The sequence below is a fragment of the Astyanax mexicanus genome, chromosome 8 (genome assembly GCF_023375975.1).
Source record: "Astyanax mexicanus isolate ESR-SI-001 chromosome 8, AstMex3_surface, whole genome shotgun sequence".
In the NCBI taxonomy this organism is placed as follows: Eukaryota; Metazoa; Chordata; class Actinopteri; order Characiformes; family Acestrorhamphidae; genus Astyanax; species Astyanax mexicanus.
This window is the reverse complement of record NC_064415.1, coordinates 20,643,209-20,661,183: the sequence shown is the minus strand read 5'-3', so window position 1 is coordinate 20,661,183 and position 17,975 is coordinate 20,643,209. Positions and strand designations below refer to the sequence as shown.

Genomic DNA, 17,975 nt, shown 5'->3' with positions numbered 1-17,975 from the left:
GAGAGTGAGAGAGTAGCTAGGTAGACATAGAGAGAGAGAGAAAGAGAAAAAGAGAGAGAGAGAGAGAGAGAGAGAAAGCAGTGCCAATAAAGCATTATTGAACTAGATTGGATTGAATGGGGGAGGGAGAGGGTTAGCCAGGCGGAGGAAAGAGTGAGGGAGTGAGGGAGCGAGGGAGGGAAGGGCAGCAGAGAAATAAAATAAATGAACGAGACTTTCAATTTCTCCCATAAAGCCCTGTAGCCTCATTCAAGCTTCAAAAGACTGCCATTAAACATCTTTTCAGTCTCGTGGGATGGAGGAGAATCGAATGAAATAAAGCAGTCCTTTACTGAACACTTTTAGGGACCACTCTATGAGATTCTCTCTGAGGCCTCGGTGGAGCAGCTAACCGTCATACAATAACACACTGTAAAGTGGAGGCCTTTCAACGGCTCTCACTCGTTTCCCACTGAAAACACCAACACGGTCGAGAATCATATAAAAAAAACTACTGCTACACATATACTACAATATATGGGCAGAAATAAAGTAACACCTGATCATATATTGTTTCTTCTGAAATCAAAGACACCGTAAAAATAGGTTATCCTGCTTTAACTGGAGTCTCTGCTGTCCAGAGAAAAAAAATAACTTGATTTGCTTAGCAATACTTTGAGGATTTGATGGAATTCAGCGCAATAATTTTAGTGAGGTCGGGACGTTGGAATATCACCACCCAACCTGATGGAACACCATCATTCGAGAGATCTGGGGGCCTTATTCCCCTCTAACCCACCCCTGCAAGCTTTATTATTATGCCTGTATGTGCTTTGTATGTTACTATAGTGAACATATGTGATGCATTACATTACATCACATTTACTATGATTACAGCTTTTCCATATTTTTTTCTGATAATTAAAATAAAAGAATAATTGATAATCAAGTACTTTTGATTTTTCTAATTTGGTAATTCCCAAAACAGTCTTTTGGGACCCACAGATAATGCAGATTTGTGGTCAACCTCAAAGTGTTTATCTATTTCTAAATCTAAACCACATAGAGGTTCCTGTGGACTGGTGTGATAATAAGCCTTATGGCGTAATATGGCTGGGATTTGAAAGGGCTTACTTAGATACTGTCCTAAAAACAGGCCAACTCAATTTATTTTAAAGACACTTGGACAAACAAAATATTTCAAAGCAAATTATTTTGAAGAAAAGTTACTAGAATTATTATTGTTAACACTATTATTAGTAGTTGTACTGGTAACTTGGGCACTTAGTACTTGGTGATACAATACATATCACAATACTAATTTTACGATTCAATTATCATGATAGAGCAGGTCTCAGACACGCGCAGGTGAAAATCAAAACATACTTTATTAAATAAAGTATAAGACAAAAGGGATGGTCAGACAATGCCAGGTCAATACTGGTAAACAGCAGCATCAAAAAGATAACATACCAGGGTCGAAAAACAGTCCAGAGGTCAAAACACAGCAATATAGTAATATAGTCGGTAAATACAAAAAACAAGGTGAAAGCGAAAGAGTAACACAGGCAATGGAAAAACACCTTGTATGAGGAAAAACCATCAATACTCTTTAAAGACTAAGACCAAATGAGCCCCTTATATAGGGCTAAACCATGTGGCTAGTACCCAGGTGACCTGTTTCCTGGAAGTGTCATGTGCTGTGTCATGTGATTGGGATTGGGTGTGATGTTAGTGTATCCTGGGCAATGTAATCTAGAGTCTGCAAATCGCAGACAGAGCTGAGTGTGGGAGAGACATTAATATATTGTGATATATATCGTGATAACATATTGTGTTTGCTTAAATCTAATTTTAGAAAAAATTTAAACAAACAAAACATTTACTTTTTATGCTGTTATAACAGCACAAATGAACCACAAATGGAGTCTGACACCAATATTTATATGTTACTTGCTCACGGCTGCAGCAAGGAGAGGATGTGGAGAGCTGATGCAAACGCAAGTCATATTTATTTAAAACAGGAAGCAAACAAACAATAAACCAAAACAGAAACTCAGAGTAAAAACAGAAATACGAACCAAACATGAAAGCACCCGATACAGACATAATACATGTACAAGAACCGAAAAACAAAAACTGAAGATGAAGGGGCTTAAATACACATACAAGGCGGGAAAAGAAAGAAGTAACACCTGGGGACTGGTAATGAGGGGGCGGAGGAACATGGACAGAGGGAAAAGGTAAACAAAAAGAGAAACACGAGCAAGGAAACAGGGCAGGGATGTGACACGTGAAATAAAAAATCGGTGTAGTATTACACAACTAAATATTAAAATATGATACAATATTAATATTTTCTTACATCCATATAACTAACAGAACTTTGTGTTAGCATGTGTTTTGAGACACTTAGTTTGACACTTTGCGTTTAACATGTTGAATCTGCTGTACAGTAATTCTGAACTAAACGTCTGAGCCTGTGCATTTCTCTTCATTACTCAGTGCTGATTGCTTCCAGTAAAGCTTAAACACTGTCTCCCTGTGGAAATATGCATGCGTGTTATGAACGCTGAGTGCTCTGGATTCATGCATGCATACAGATGAGTCTGACACGCTGACAGCGTCTGATCTCAGAGCAGCAGCTAGGTTAGCTAAGGCCTGTTCTGCAACTCTGCAACAAGATACAGGAGCACAGCAGTGGAAGTGTGTCATCCTGAAATAATCCTAGCATTTATTTTATACTGTATTATTATTAGTATTCAGTGTTACTCGTGGTTGCTAGTAGACCAGAAGATGATCAGCAATGGTGTAAAAGGGTGTACAATCTTATATCTCATATACAGTATTTAAGGTGCCAAGGAATGTGTTTATTGAATATTTTTGTTTGTCATTAGGAATGTAACTAATAACTAGTAGGTATGTGATATTTGTTAGGGTACAAAATTATCAGATGTCATCAAACAAGCCTAATTACAAGCCTGTTATATTGTGTTACAGAATAGAACATGCTAACTTTCCTTTTATGGAAGACTAATAAAAACTGTTTTTATTGGCCGGTTTACAACGCCGATGACAGCTTTTAAAAGCCACCATTATAGCCTAGTTTTAAAACTGTAAAAAAACAACAACAATATAATTATATAATCCTGAGTCCCACTGGATGCTGTTGCTGTCCTCTAACTATGTCCTGTCAGCACAATGTGCTACTAGCAAGCTGAAGTGATTGTAGCCAGTTAGCTTTTTACATGACCCAACTCACTTAGCTGCGTTTGGAATTAGTCAAACTAGTAAAACAGTTAAAAACTTTAAAAAACAGAATTTTCAGCACACTGGAGATGTAGCTAGCAATTTTGGGCAAGGCCAATAGCTGCAGTAACAATGTTGAATTAGGCAAGTAGCTGGTGTGCTGTCAATGCAGTAGTGATGGTAGTCTGTGTGCTAACACTGGAGTAGTGATGTTGGATAGAAACAGCTGAACATGAGATTTAAAAGGCATTTAAATATCTAGATGTTGTTTGAATGTGTAAAGTGCTGATATTTAATAAATAAATATGTAATCTGTTGTGTTTGGGCACTTTCGGAGAAACAGACTCAGTTAAGTGTAAACTGTGTGAGTAAACCATTTACACATTTATGTATCTTTTGTCCCCAGCATTTTGTTTAATGCGGTACTTTACGATTACTCGACAATTAAATCTGTAATTCACAAATGTAAATAATCGACAATAATCGTTGCAGCCCTACTGCAAACACTATCACAGACAAAAGTTGTGGGTCTGGTTGTGACGAGGGGAACAGACGGGAGGCGGATTTAAATGCGGGTAAGACCAATACTTTAATAAATAACAAATAAATAAATAAACAGACAGGGGAATAACGAATAAATATGTATACATAAACAAACAGGGAAAACCAACAAAGAGCTAAGCTAAACAGATAAGTGACTAAACTAAACAGATAATAACTAAACAGGGCTAGGGAATATAAACAGGGATAAATACGTAAATATATACAAAATAAACAAAGAAACAAACTGGAAATAAACGTGACTGGAAATAAACAAGAGCGTGAAAATACAAACAACCAAGGAACGAGAAAAGAGCTATAACGTGAACGTGGCGAGACAGACAACAGGGGAAGGTGCAAAGAGCGACGGCTAAACATGGACTAAACTGTGCTATAAATAGTAACAAGAAACACTGAACACCTGGGGAAGGGGCGGAGCTACAAATTACACACATGTGATGGAAAAGTACTAGAGAAACACACTAGGAAACGGGGAAAACACAGGAAAACATAGTGAGGGCGTAACACTGATTTGTGTAGCAATGTGTATTCTTCTAAAACTAGAAGTTTGGTGGTGATGTGCTGCTCTCTAGTATCATCAACCTCATGTTCTCCCAAAGTTGCTATCATGTTGCCATACTGTTTCACCAGAGTAGAGCCCAGATCAGATCACCCAGACATGACCAGCCTATGACCCTGTTAACATTTGGTCACCTCATTCCTCTTGAGAATCAGGATTATAGGAAATAAAATCAAGCCTCATAAAAATGTTAGAAAATATGTTAAAACAGATAAAAAAATCCAATCACTCAAACCATTTCAGGTGGAATGAGACTTGATACACGTGTTAAAACAAATCTGTCTCTCCAAGTGTAAACAGGGTTTATGTCACTGTTGTGCTGTTGTGCAGTACCTAGCGGCACCAATTAACAAGCAGCTCCAAATTCTGTGTAATTCTATGTAATTATACAGGCAGTAAAAAAACTGATTCTACATCTGCACCTCAGTTTAACAATCATGACAAATACTGTGCAGCTGCTTGACCACAAAAGATGACCTTAAATATGATGTCCTTTCTATTGGTTTAACCAAAAAAGGAAGCACCCATAAAATTCAAGCATCCTCCGTTACCCTACAGAGAGAGAGAGAGAGAGTGAACGAGAGAGGGAGAGAGCGAGAGAGAGGGACAGGGGAGCCAAACAAGCGTGTAAATGTTATTACTCCCGTTTCCTCAAAGCCGCCGTTTCCAGCTTCCACCGCAGCTCTGCAGCTGCTACCCTTTTTACAGACAGGCCGAGACATTAAATCACACTGAAGCATTACTGTGAGCCACAGCACGGATAAGGATCACCGCAACAGAGAAAGGAAGCTTCACGGAAAAGGATAATTAGCAGGGAAGATTTTAACAGGTTGTTATGACCGGGGGTTACAACAATGCCCACTGGGGCCTCCAGCTTCTGCATATTTTGGTTCTGTTCAAATCCCTGTCTACCGTTAACAATTAGATGACAAAAGCATTTTTTTTGTTAAATTGTTTCTTATTGGTAAAAAGGTTGGAGTGCTAGCTTTTATTTAAAAACAGAAGCACTCTGGTCTTCTTCAAATAATACAGTGCAATACAAACGTCAGAGACTACCCCGTCATTTGTGTCATTTTCACTCAAAATGGCCATTAAGTGCAAGTTGTTCATTTTCAAGTTCCCCAAAAAAGCAGAAAACCTATATTTACCAGGAAATTACACAGAAGACTCATTCCTGTGGGCACTGGATGTCAGTCTGACATCAGAAAGACACTGAACTCTTATGTTAGACTGATTCATTTTAGCTGAAAATGAAAAATAGGTTAACATTAGGGTTCTGCATTAGATACACTATATAGAGTAAATATAAAGGACTACAATAGAACATCTACTGACACAAAAACAAAGAGTTTTATCCTGCTTTTGTTGAAGTGACCTAGTGAGTTCCAAAACCCTACTCCAAAACCCTCCACCATCTGGACGGAGCACCATCGTTTTGGTCACCTGACATCATAACTTACATTCATCCTGGTCTCAACATCTAGTTTTAGAAGTTTGTGGAAAGATGAGATCATTCGGTATGTAATGATTACACTTTTTCCATAACTGATTTTTTGCTTTACTGTGGTAATCTGCAGGGAGTCATTCAGACATCTCCAAAAAAACAGTTTAAGTCATCCAAAACATATGTAATGATGTTGAGGTCTGCAGTCTTGAGCAGACAGTGCAGTGTTCAATTCGCTGATTGTCTGCCTGCCACAGACTTAGGTAAAGACTTCCAAGATGCATCTGCGCTCAACCCTCCAGACATACCAGATCAAGTGATGCTTCAGTGTTCCAGCTCACCTGAATTTCCAATGGCTATTTCCTGTTTTCCCTTTTATAAATACCCCCTGTTTCTGTTTTACCGTCGCCAAGTATTATCCCTATATCCCTAGCTCTCCCACTCTGCGTTTCTTTTGTTCTTTTTGTTTGTTTTTTTGCTACTTTGTTACTGACCTTGTTTTGTTATATGGACTACCCTTTTGCCCTGGCCTTCTGTCTCTATTTTAGATTTAGATCGGTTTATTACCTATTTGCCGGTTCTTTATCGTATCTGTATCTTGCTGTATCTGTATCTTATCTGTATCTTGCTGCCCTATTTTTATAGGTACTATTTCCAGATTTAACCACTTTGTAAATAAACGTTATGTTAAGTATCCGTGCATGTCTACGACTTGTCTAGCCTTGCGTGACAATAAACAATAAAAAAGCTACTATTGTGTAACTAAGTAATGTTACACACTGGGTGATTCGGGTGAATAGGCTCTCATTGCTAAGTAAAAAATAATCAACAATATTGAGGATGTGTTCATATATTTCACGCCTTACTTCTTACATTGTGTGGGCAGACAATCAGCATTCTGTAGCCACTTGTTGTCTTTAATGTGTTTGAGAATAAAACTCAACAAAAGCGTTCTGTGGTGTGTTTGACAAACTGTAATGAAATAAAAACAAGGGCTGGCTGCAGGTCTCGAGGGCTGGTGTATTCTTTGTATTATGAGTTATGCGTGTGTATGTGTGTGTGTGTATGTGTGTGGTGACTGCCAATTCCTCAGTGGCTGAATTTTTGATGAATTAATTGCACCCTCTAGTGCCCAAGCGGGATGAGCATTGAATAGAGAGCGAGAGACATGAACACAACAAAACGTGGCAGGAAAGACCAATCCGAGGGAAGCCCATTTAATATTCACACATACAAGATCTCACACACACACACAGTGTACATATTAACACCCTGCTGTACGCCTGCCCTCATTCTTTTTCCTGCTCTGCTTTCTAATCCTCTCCTGGAGAGCTCTTTCTAGAGATGTCCACCGCTCCAGGACAGAGTCCATCCAGTCTCTGCAGCTGCAGGAGAGAAGATCTTCTGATGCTTAGCAGGGGGACACTTAGTCTGACCATCTGCTACACTCCTACAAATTGGGGCAAAATGGATTCTTGGGAAATTGCCATAGAAGAACTACTTTTCCACTTTTTCTTCCCTGAAGAATCTTGTAATGGGTGGGGAAAGAGTTTTGAGTTGAATATGCCAAATAATAAGCAGCGTATACAGCAGGGGTCAGCTATAGGTGGCCCGGGAGCCAGATGTAACCCGCAAGTATGAAACATAAATAAATGCTTCTCTGGCGAGCTTCTGTTAACATTCCTCCCCTGTCTCTCTGTCCTGCAGGGCGTGACTACCTATCTCCTTATAACTGCGTTTTTTTTAGGCCCTGTCCCAATTCACTAGCCGAGGCAGTGATAGGGTATTGGACCACGACCCTGACGACACAAGTTCGATCCCATGTGATGAGCGGTGTGTTTATTTATTTATTCATACATTCCATCCCAGATCAAGCTAAACAGGGAGAAATGACAGAATCAAGCTATTCTACTTACTAAAATTGTTAGCAGACACTGGATTAGTGGTGCATTGTCCTCATGCTTAGTATCTGTAATTTTTGTTTTTTAAATCAACATCTAAACTAGTCTGATGGCCGTGTTTTTGAATGTGGACTGATGGGCTGATGTGCTAACTGATGCAGTGAGTAGCTTCTCTTTGTTAAACAACCATGTGGAAGGCCACATCCTGTGGTCATTGAAAAGATGTTAATCTTAATCATTTTAAAATGATTGACCTAAATCAAGCAGAAGATGAAACTAGAACTGTGCAACGCATAATTAAAAAATGGAAGGACAGTAGGGAAACATCATCTTCGAAGAAGGAATGTAGTCATTAAAAAAATCTTGAATGATTGCATTAAAGTAAAAAGAGAGACGGTTGTATTTATGCAACCATCTCGCCTAGTGCCTACTGTACAAGCCTGTGGGAGCAGTGCTATAATCTGGGGTTGCTGCAGTTGGTCAGGTCTAGGTTCAGCAAGACTATGTGCCCAGAGAATGAGGTCAGCTGACTACCTGAGTATACTGAATATATACCAGGTTATTCCATCAATGGATTTTTTCCTCCCTGATGGCACGGGCATATTCCAAGATGATAAACCCAGGATTCACGGGGCTGGAATTATGAGAGGGTGGTTCAGGGATCATGAGATCATCATTTTCACATATGAATTGTTCACCACAGATCTTGTCCAGATTTTAACCTCATTGAGAATCTTTGGGATGTGCTGGGAAAAACTAATACAGAAGTAAATAAATGTTGTGACATTACAGAAGCTTGTGGAAATGATGCCACATTTAATGCATTACATAATAAAAGCTAAAGGCAGACACATTTGGCTTCAGTTTTATGCAGAACGGAAGGGAATGAAAGCATAGTGTCCATGTTTTTCTACATTCATTGTTTTTTTATACATTTCAAGTATGTGGAGCGAGTCAGAACGGGTTTAAATACAAAAATGTGTGAGGACAACTGTGGCCATCTGTGAAGGAAATAGGCCACGTTCACACTGTTATTTTTGCCGCGCTGTTGTGCTTGGCCAGAAATACCATTTACTGAATCAGAAAATCGCTACATTTACATTCATATTTAGTCATTTATCAAGTATGTTTATTCGGAAGCACTTACAATAATATGCAAAGAGTGGAAGGCTGAAGTAGGAGAACTTGCAAAGATTTACGACCTACATCTTTAGCTCTGCATTTTTCATACGACTATTTGCCATTTTGATCAAAGACCCTTCTTGGCTTTCCTGACGCTTTTTGATGCGGTCTAAGGTGACGTTCTAGGAAGGTGCTGTGAAGCAGTGGTGTTACTAGAACCTTATGGGCACTGGTGCAAAAACAGAGCTCTCTGAAAAGCTGAAGATGATCTTGAATTTGAAGTAATTTGCTTGTTTGCTTGTTTACTCACTGCTTGCTGGTGCTGTAATTTAGGCTAATGGTTGAAGCATATTATTAAGGTATCATAGCTAGCCATGAGTCATGGGTGTTAAATTGCGTAAGCAGGGATATAAAGACTCCAAAATTACATTACAGGACCTGGTCACCCTCTACAGACCCCAGCTCAACAGCCCTGCCTGCACTGCTGGTAGTTGAAGGTGAATTGAGGATGTGCTACAGTGCCATGCACTCACACACCGCTGATCTGCGGAAATGTGAAGGGAAAGCTCGCTCAGGCGTGTGTGTGGAGCTACAGGTGGAGCTGGGTGAGAAGAGCGGGTGCAAAGCAAAGCTGCGAGGATCTACACTAAAAAGGGCTGTATGAGGATACACCACTGCAGTAATGTGCCAATGATAAAGGTTTATTTTTAGCTACAGTGCGAGAATGCAATCCCCAATCCCATTGTCTTCCTCTCATCTCACCTTGCTCCACCCTGTTTCTCTCTCCTCTTCCTCTCTCTCTTTTTCTCCCTGCCCTTCCCTTTGCCTTGTTTACTCCCAGATTAGAAACCCTATTTTAAGGTCTCCCCGCAGCCTCTATTCAAATCTACAACTGCATGCTCTCTGCTTTTGTGTGCCTATGACGGATGCACTGTTCCTCCGCAGCGTTTGTTCACACCTGTCCTTTGGTGTAATCCTTAAGAACCTGCTTTTGCAGGCTTTTGTAAACAGATGCATCAAAAGCATGCAAGCATATAACGAGCGTATAGGATAAGGATGCAACAATTTCAGTAGAAATGTAAGAAACTGTGTTGAAATGTGAAACATTACGCACATCTGTCTCTTCCAGTGATCTCTCAGTTTTATCTTTAACAAACCCTACAAAATATGATGAATGACTGTAATTACTGTAACACTACAGTACCCTTGACTCTGATTCTGCACATATTTAAACATATTGGTTATCAACCTGTTCCTGGAGATCTATCTCCTGCAGATTCGAGCTGCAACTCCAACAAGTTGGAGTTGAGTTCCTATTTGAATTTTCCTTTCCACATAAAAAAGGCACATACTAATTTCTTTTGATTTGAATTTTCAATTCCACCTTAAATAGTACTGACGCAGTTGTTACATACTGAATTCTTTTGATTCGAATGGCCCAATGAATTCAGAATACTTCTGAACATAAATACTGCCTTAGTACCATTTAGGTTGGAGAAGAAAAGAAATCTTAATGTAATCACTGCCTTTACACATTTTAAGGACGAATGGACAATTAAAACGAGAGAAATTCTTAAGTATAATTTAAGGTGGAGCTGGTAAAATCTAAAAAATCTAAAAAAAATCTAAACATCTAAAAATCTAAAAAAAGATTTATTGCTTTACTAGCATTTAAGGTGGAGTAGACAAATCAAGCAAGACGAATTCATAATGCAACTACTCTCTCAGTACCATTTAAGGTGGATTGGACAATAATTCAAATAAGAATTCAAAATGTAACTACTGTTTTGGGACCATTTAGAGATGGAGGCTCAAAGTGATAATTCGAGTAAGAAAAAAAAATACAAAAATCCTGCCCTGGTACTATTTAAGGTGAAAACGATGATAGAATATTCACATTAGAAAAATTCAATTAAATTAGAAAAAATTAATTACTGCTGCGCTACCATTTAAGATGGATTAGAAAATTCACATTAGAAAAAATATATATAAAAGAGCTACTGCCATGGTAGTTTGTATCATTAAAAGATTTTTTAATTTTCAATAGACTAAACTGTGTAGTTTCGATACAAACATTGTGTGCAAAACAGAGTTCATAGAACAGTTTAGAACATAAAAAACACTTAAACCTGGACCTCTGGAAACGTGGAGCTGAATGGTACAGGATCTGGCGGTGTGTGTATGGTTATAGCCCTGTGCTAAACGCAGCCCAGTGTGAGGCAGTCTTATGCCTGATGGCCCTAATGAGTGTGAGTGCCACTGCATGGTTCTCCGAGGGCGCCCTTGGCTGATGCAGCAGTGCGCGCGCTCATCCCGCGCTGCCATATTCTGCGCCATGTGCAGCCACTCGTCTCTGACTGCTGTCACAACAGCTCACGTCCCAGCGCGCGGGACACGCGGCTCTTCCCCACACAGACACACACGCACACACAGTGGCGCGCGCATGCACGCGAAGGCGCGCTGGGCGCGATGGCTTACGAAACACACTGACGTGGTTTTTGTCCGAGTCACCCGGATTCCTTTACTGCCACTCCGCTTCATTAACGACTTCACTCACAGCCCTGCGAGTTTTAACATTTAACATCTCTATTCTCTATATTCTCTCACTCTCTCTCTTTCTATACTATCTTTATATCTCTCCCTCTCTCAGTCTCTATATATATTCTTCTCTCATTCCTTCTCTCTCTCTCTCTCTCTCTCTCTCTCTCTCTTTCATTTACTTTATTATGATCCCACTCTTTTGTATATACTATCTCTATAGCTCTCCCTCTCTTTCTTTCTTTTACTCTCTTATCCCTCTCTTTTTATATACTATCTCTCCCTCTCTCATCTTTCACTCTCCCTCTCTTTTTCTATATTATCTCTTTCCTCTTTCTCTCTTCCTTTACTTTCTTATGGCTCCTCTCTTTTTTTAAGTGCTGTCGCTCTCCCCTCTTTTTCTATTTCTCTTTCTCTTCCTCTCTTTTCTATACTATCTCTCTCTACCCTCTCACTTTACTCTCCTACTCTCTCTCTTTTTCTGTACTGTCTCTTTCTCTCTCTTTCTCTCTTTTTCACTCTCTTATTCTCTCTCACTTTTTTCTATTCTATCCATACCCTCTCTCTTGTTTTCTATCTCTTCTATTTCTGTGTGTGCCTGTATAAGTGTGTTGTGTCTCTTACCGTCAGGGTTGGCGCAGATGAAGACGCGCACGCTCCTGCCCGTGGGCACGTGCTGTGGCGGCAGCGCGAGCACATTCCCGCTGATGGCAGCCCTGCGCAGCGCGGAGTCGCGCGGACACGGCTGCCTGCTGCCCACCCCGGCCGGCCACATGGGGGGCGACTTCCAGCGCGGCTGCAGATACACAGACAGAGAGAGAGAGAACGGTGCACGGGGTTAGACACACTTCTGAGCTCTTAAACATGCATGATCTCTCTATTTACCCTTTACTCGCGCGCGCACACACACACACAGTGTGAACAAGTTTGCATGGTTGTGTTTCTGCTGTATTACTGTACTTGCTGACCTCAGCCTGACCACAATGAACCCTTGTGTGTGTGTGTGTGTGTGTGCGCGCGTGTTTCTTCTGGTGGGCTTTTCCATAGGTTACCCTCAGCACCACCAAACACTGTCCTATTCTGCACCATTCTGTCCCCGTAAACACACACACGCACGCGCGCACGTGTCTCTGGAACACACTGTTTACTCAGTAAAATATAAAGCACTGCGTTATAACCAGACTATGCATTGCCCCCTTCTCTGCACGAGCCCAGCTAAATGCCATCACCTGCCCCCCATACCCCCTAGCGCCCAACCCCCCCCCCCCCCCACCACCACCGCACTCTCAGCCCTAATGCATGTGCACGCTCACTCAAGACTCCACAGCAAACACAGTTCTCTATGGCTCTCGCGCGCACATACACATATACACACACACACACGCGCACTTTGCATTTTGCATCCCCCTCTCCGCTCCAATAAACGCTCGCGTGAAGCTCGAGCTCGAGCGTGAATCACATCAACACACACACATATACGCACGCACGCTCGCAAAAACACAGGCACGCACGCGCGCGCGCGCGCACACAGCAGCGCATCTTACGTTCATTCGCTTCATCTCGAGGCTTTGGTCGCGGATGCGGCGCTCAGCATCCTCACCGCGGCGACGGACATCACCGGACAGCCGCTTTATCACGGCCAGAAGCAGCGGAGCCTCGGAGAGGATGAGGGGAAGAGGAGAGAGCGGAGGTGGATCAGGAGGACCAGGAGGAGGGGCCTGATTATAGCAGCCCCTCGCGCTGCATCTCTCCATGGGCTAATTCATTCAGACCCGTCCTCTTCCCCCAGCTCCTCCCTTGGCTCCTCCTCCTTGTCATCTTCACCAAAGCTCCGCTCTGGAGCTGAAGCGCATCACGGTAAAACAGTACGGCTGACCACGCTGCTGCTGCTGCTGCTGCTACTGGTGGTTCTTCAGCAGACTAGACTAGAATGGATGAACTGCAGCTGACTCTAAAGTCTGTGTTCACATTACTAGACTGAAGTGACCCAAATCTTTCTGATTCTTTGCATTAATGTGACACAGAGATCAGATTTTTTTCAGGGCTGTGTGGACAAATAAAATCAGACCTGATGTGGACATGCAGCGTTAATGTGAACCAGTCAAACCAGATTTCTGAATGATCTCCAACTGTGTTCATTTACACTTATTGTCCAAAAAAATAGCCACATCCAGAAGGAATAAAATAAACCAACAGAAATAAAAACTTGTTGTTCCTGACCACCATGAATTGACTCAGAATGGCTTTATTAACAATCTCTGCTTTTGTCGTGGTGGAGATGACTAATGAATCCAAGTGTGGGAGCACAATGTGGTCATCGCCATAATCAACGGTTTGCTGTCAAGTTGCACATCCACCCAGAAGACCTGGTGTCATGGAGTGGAGTGCAGTTTCATATGATATTAGATCACCTTTGGTCTTCATACCAAGTAGAGCAGAGGGCTCCAAGGGGTCCATTGCTGGTTCTAATCCCGGTCATGCAGCTTGCAAACAGCTACCGGAGCCCTGAGAGAGCACAATTGGCCTAGCTCTCTCTGGGTGGGTAGATGGCACTCTTTGTCCTCATACTCCAGAGGGTGATGTCAATCAGCACAAGCACAATCTGTGAGCTGATGTATCAAAAAAGAGTCGAAGAGTTTGAACAGAGGTGGTGGCTGATTTCACATGTGTCAGAGGAGGTGTGTGCTAGTCTTCACCCTCTTAGTAATGGGGGATATACAGCTAAGTAGCCGCTGAATGGGTGAGACAATCGGCCCAGCTAAATTTGGGGTAAAAAGTACATTAATAGGCCAATGTTATGTGAATGAGGTCCTTCAACCAACCTTTTCTGAACTCACACTCCAGTGCACAAATGTTACAGGACAATAATCATACACATAATACATCCATTTCACGAGATTGCTCTGAAGACAAAGATATTATGCCATGGTCTGCTGCATAGCTAGACATATCCCCCAATTAAATGCATGCTTTCCAACATGCTATCATATTCCATCCATTACACCCTTTTCTCCTGCAAATTCTGAAAAAACTGCATGACAATATTCAGGTTGTATGGGATGGATTATTACAGAACATCACTAGGAACCTATACAGTTTCATGCTGAGATGTCTGGCATGTTGCATTTCATATGCATTACTCACTAGTTCTGTATGTGTGGCTCAATAAATATTATCAAGTGTTACATTGCAACTTTTCTTATATTTGATGATGAGTGTATCTATGATCACTATTAAACTACAGAGCTGTATATAACATTGCACTGTAAAAATTTAGATCTCTCAATAGTTTCTGGTGCAAATAGTCTAACGATTTGAGCAATATACCATAGAATAACCATATCTGGTTCATAAAGCAAAGGGGCTATACCCATTTCAGTGTTCTTTCTGGAACCTTTGAATTAAATGAAGCTCATTTTTTAACTATAAAAAGCTTCTACAACTTCCCACATCTTACTCAAATAAAAAGGTAATTAAAACCATTACCTGTATAGGGTATATATATCTTTGGCACATTTAGAGGAAATGAGAAAATGGGGAAAACCTTCAGCTGGTACAGAATATTTACATTACGCAGTTTATTATAAGGTTCTTTTAATTTAACAGGTCCTTCACAGTCACAACACTGTAGAGATATTTTAGTGAACCAACAGTGATTTTTCCAACAGTGATGTTTTTTGACTTTTTAACATAATTTGAATCTGGCAGTTGTTCTTTACATTATGTTAAAATATCATGATAAATAGACCAACAAAAATACTCAGAAATACTTGCAATTAGATCTATTTTACATTGACTTCCACTGAAACCCTAAAAAGGTTGCTGTCTTCTACTGTAAAGTAGCTTTTTTGGAGATACCAGTTTTTGTGTAGCAGCAACAAAAGGAGCTTCTCTGACACCTTTCTGAAACCTGCTATTGAAGATCTGTTCACTTATTTTTGTAAGATACATTCAAAGCAAAAAGGTTTCATATATCCGCCTTTCAGTATTAGGGATCAGACTCCTAACAGGACGTCTTTTTTTGAGCTTTTAAAACTTAATACTCGTACATTATAATAAATAGACTGTGTGCAGTTTGAAACTTAGCTGAGTTTAACTAATTTACATTATATTATTTAACTGCATTGTATACATTTGTGGTTGAATGTGGTTGAATACATCTACTCGAATGTATTTATATTTTATCAGGAATGCCAAAAACACAGAAAAGCAAGAAATAGCAGCACTTCTGAACACATTTCAAAATGAATGGGCAGTCCACCACACTTTTCAGGAGCTGCAGTGCCAAAGTTAAAGATTTTTACATATTAAGATTTTTTATATTACTGCAGCTTACCAACTATTCCAACTTCACTGTGCTGTAAGTCAAAATTGAGCGTGTCTAGAAGAACCATTTAACTATTCACAGAGTCATTAGCTTTTTTAAACTATTGTCTTTGCTAAAAAAAGCAATGAAGAACCCATTTTAAAGCCAGTTTATCAACAAAATGTGCAAATATTGAAGCCTAATTAAACATTTTTCATTTGTTAGCATTTAAATCAAGCACACAAAGCTCCAATTATAAGCTCCTCTGATTAACATATGTGCAGACTTTGCCCCTTTTCTGCTCCTTACACAATTGTAAGTTAAGCATGGCAATATCCTGAAGCGCTTTACTACGCAGAAGCATGCAGAATTAATGAAAATCGTAGAATCAAGTTAAATTACTGGATCCCTTTTCCAGTATACACTGAAAAACACAAGTAAATGACAAATAAAGTATAATATGACTTAAAATATAATCAGACTTACTGTAGTGAAGGATCGCTTTGCCGTGAGCTGGATGACTCCGTGTGGCCCCCAGTCCTCATATAAATGCCCGAGCACTCAGCGTGGGGCACTGAACGCAGGAGGAGTGCAGAGATGGGGAGCAAGCAGGGACTTTACTTCTGTTTCCTCTCCTTTCCTCCTCCTGCTAGACCTGTAATCTTATTCTCTCTATTACAGCTGAGGTTCCCCCGACCTCAGGCAGGCTTCGCTCATGCTGGCTGGAGTCACGGTTCAGGTGGAGAATGGCGTTCTTAAAGACAGGCTCCTACCCCGGGCAGGATTTCTCATGCATATGAGCTCACACGGTGAGTCACATGAGACTAATGCAAAAGGGGGTTTTATTATGAGTGCTCGCTGCATGCTGGGCTGCCACTAGCTGCAGAGGCTGTGCAGGGTAAAAAAAAAAAAAAGATGAGGAGGAGGAGGGGCACGTGCACTCCGCTGCGATCTGCCTATACAGCGTAATCAGTGTCTACTGTAATGTTTATCATGCATCATTACTCTGGGCATCCATCCGAGAGCATCTCTGTAGGGACAAGGCAGGAATCCATATGGCCTGAAAAACGGCCTAACTGGACCAAGCACTTCTTTTGCTGTATCGACTCATGCATATATAGCAGTGTATGAAGCGTGGGAGTGTATTGTCTTTGTCGTGAGAGTCAGTGTGACTGTGTGTGTATGTGTGGGGTATAAATATCCGATTACATAAATTTTACATCAAAATTTGTTTGAGACACATTTGAAGCCATTTTATAATATATTAATACACTGTATATAGCAGAGGTCGGCAATTAAGTTTGGCAGTGGGCCAAAAAAAATTCTGAGCCATTACATGGCGGGCCACAAAAAAAACTGTTTTGAAAAATGAAGTGTAATGGAATGAAGTGCTACAGACTTGTAGCTCTCCAGCCCAGAGGGTTGTTGAACCCAATTACAGAACAGTTGATATCAAAGCAGATAAACCCAAGAACAAAGGAAAAAAATCAATAAATAAACACATCCCTCCTCACGCGGGATCGAACTTGTGTCGTCAGGGTCACGGTCCAATACACTATTGCTGCCCCGGCTAGTGAATTGGGACACGGCTGGGAAAAAAAATGCACTTATAAGGAGATAGGGATCCTAAACTCTCCATACTCTCTGGAAGAGATACATAAATATGAAACTATTATAACCATGCCTAATGCCAGGGCTGGGCTAGAGGGGTAAAAAGTACTGAGCCGTAGTTTATGGAACGATCTAGTACTTTTGAAATTAGGGGATTTGAGTTGGGGGATTGGGAATGTAGTGTAGTAGTGATCATCTAACTCGACCTCGCTAATGCTCTTGTCTTGTCATCAAAAGCAATCAAATCCTCATTGCAATGCTTTAAAATTTAGTGGAAAGTCAACACCAATAAAAGTAGAATATGATCTTCTTTGTACCAACGATCTGGTGTCGAAAAACCATTGCCCATTTTGTGTACAATAATACATTTTGACCCAACATGTCAAATGAATTCTGATTAAATGCAAGATACTGCAAGATATGAAAACACTATGTTGCCTGGCAACCACGGGCTGGTAACAAACTCTATTGGTTGTCACAAAATAGTTTATTAGAAATGTTATGGTTGTCTCTCTTTTGTTTTTAAGCGGTAAAAATATTTTAATATGGGTTTGGAAAGTGTCTCTTTTTCTTTTTGTCTAAACAACAGAAAGTTGGGTTATTTGGTGAACTTTCTTTTTCTATTAGTTTTTTTGTATTAGTTTATCCATATAAAATATCTAGTAGAAAATGGGAGATAGGACTGAATTTTAGGCCTCAGTAAAT

At 40.5% G+C, this 17,975-nt stretch overlaps 1 protein-coding gene across 2 annotated transcripts in view; it reads right to left on the bottom strand.

The window, feature by feature from the left end:
• Positions 1-16,466, bottom strand: part of LOC103039682 (NACHT and WD repeat domain-containing protein 2) — an 84,756-nt gene extending 68,290 nt beyond the window's left edge. Inside the window, exons 1-2 of one of the 2 annotated variants that reach the window (XM_015603987.3) lie at positions 16,146-16,466; positions 11,978-12,149 (exon numbers count right to left, since the gene is read on the bottom strand). In XM_015603987.3, the coding sequence (XP_015459473.2) occupies positions 11,978-12,128 (151 nt within the window). In that variant the 5' untranslated portion in view covers positions 12,129-12,149; positions 16,146-16,466. Of the gene's footprint in view, positions 1-11,977; positions 12,150-12,897; positions 13,106-16,145 lie in introns of those variants that run through there. The other variant, XM_007242074.4, reaches the window with a different exon arrangement.
• Between the last annotated feature and the right edge of the window lie 1,509 nt (positions 16,467-17,975).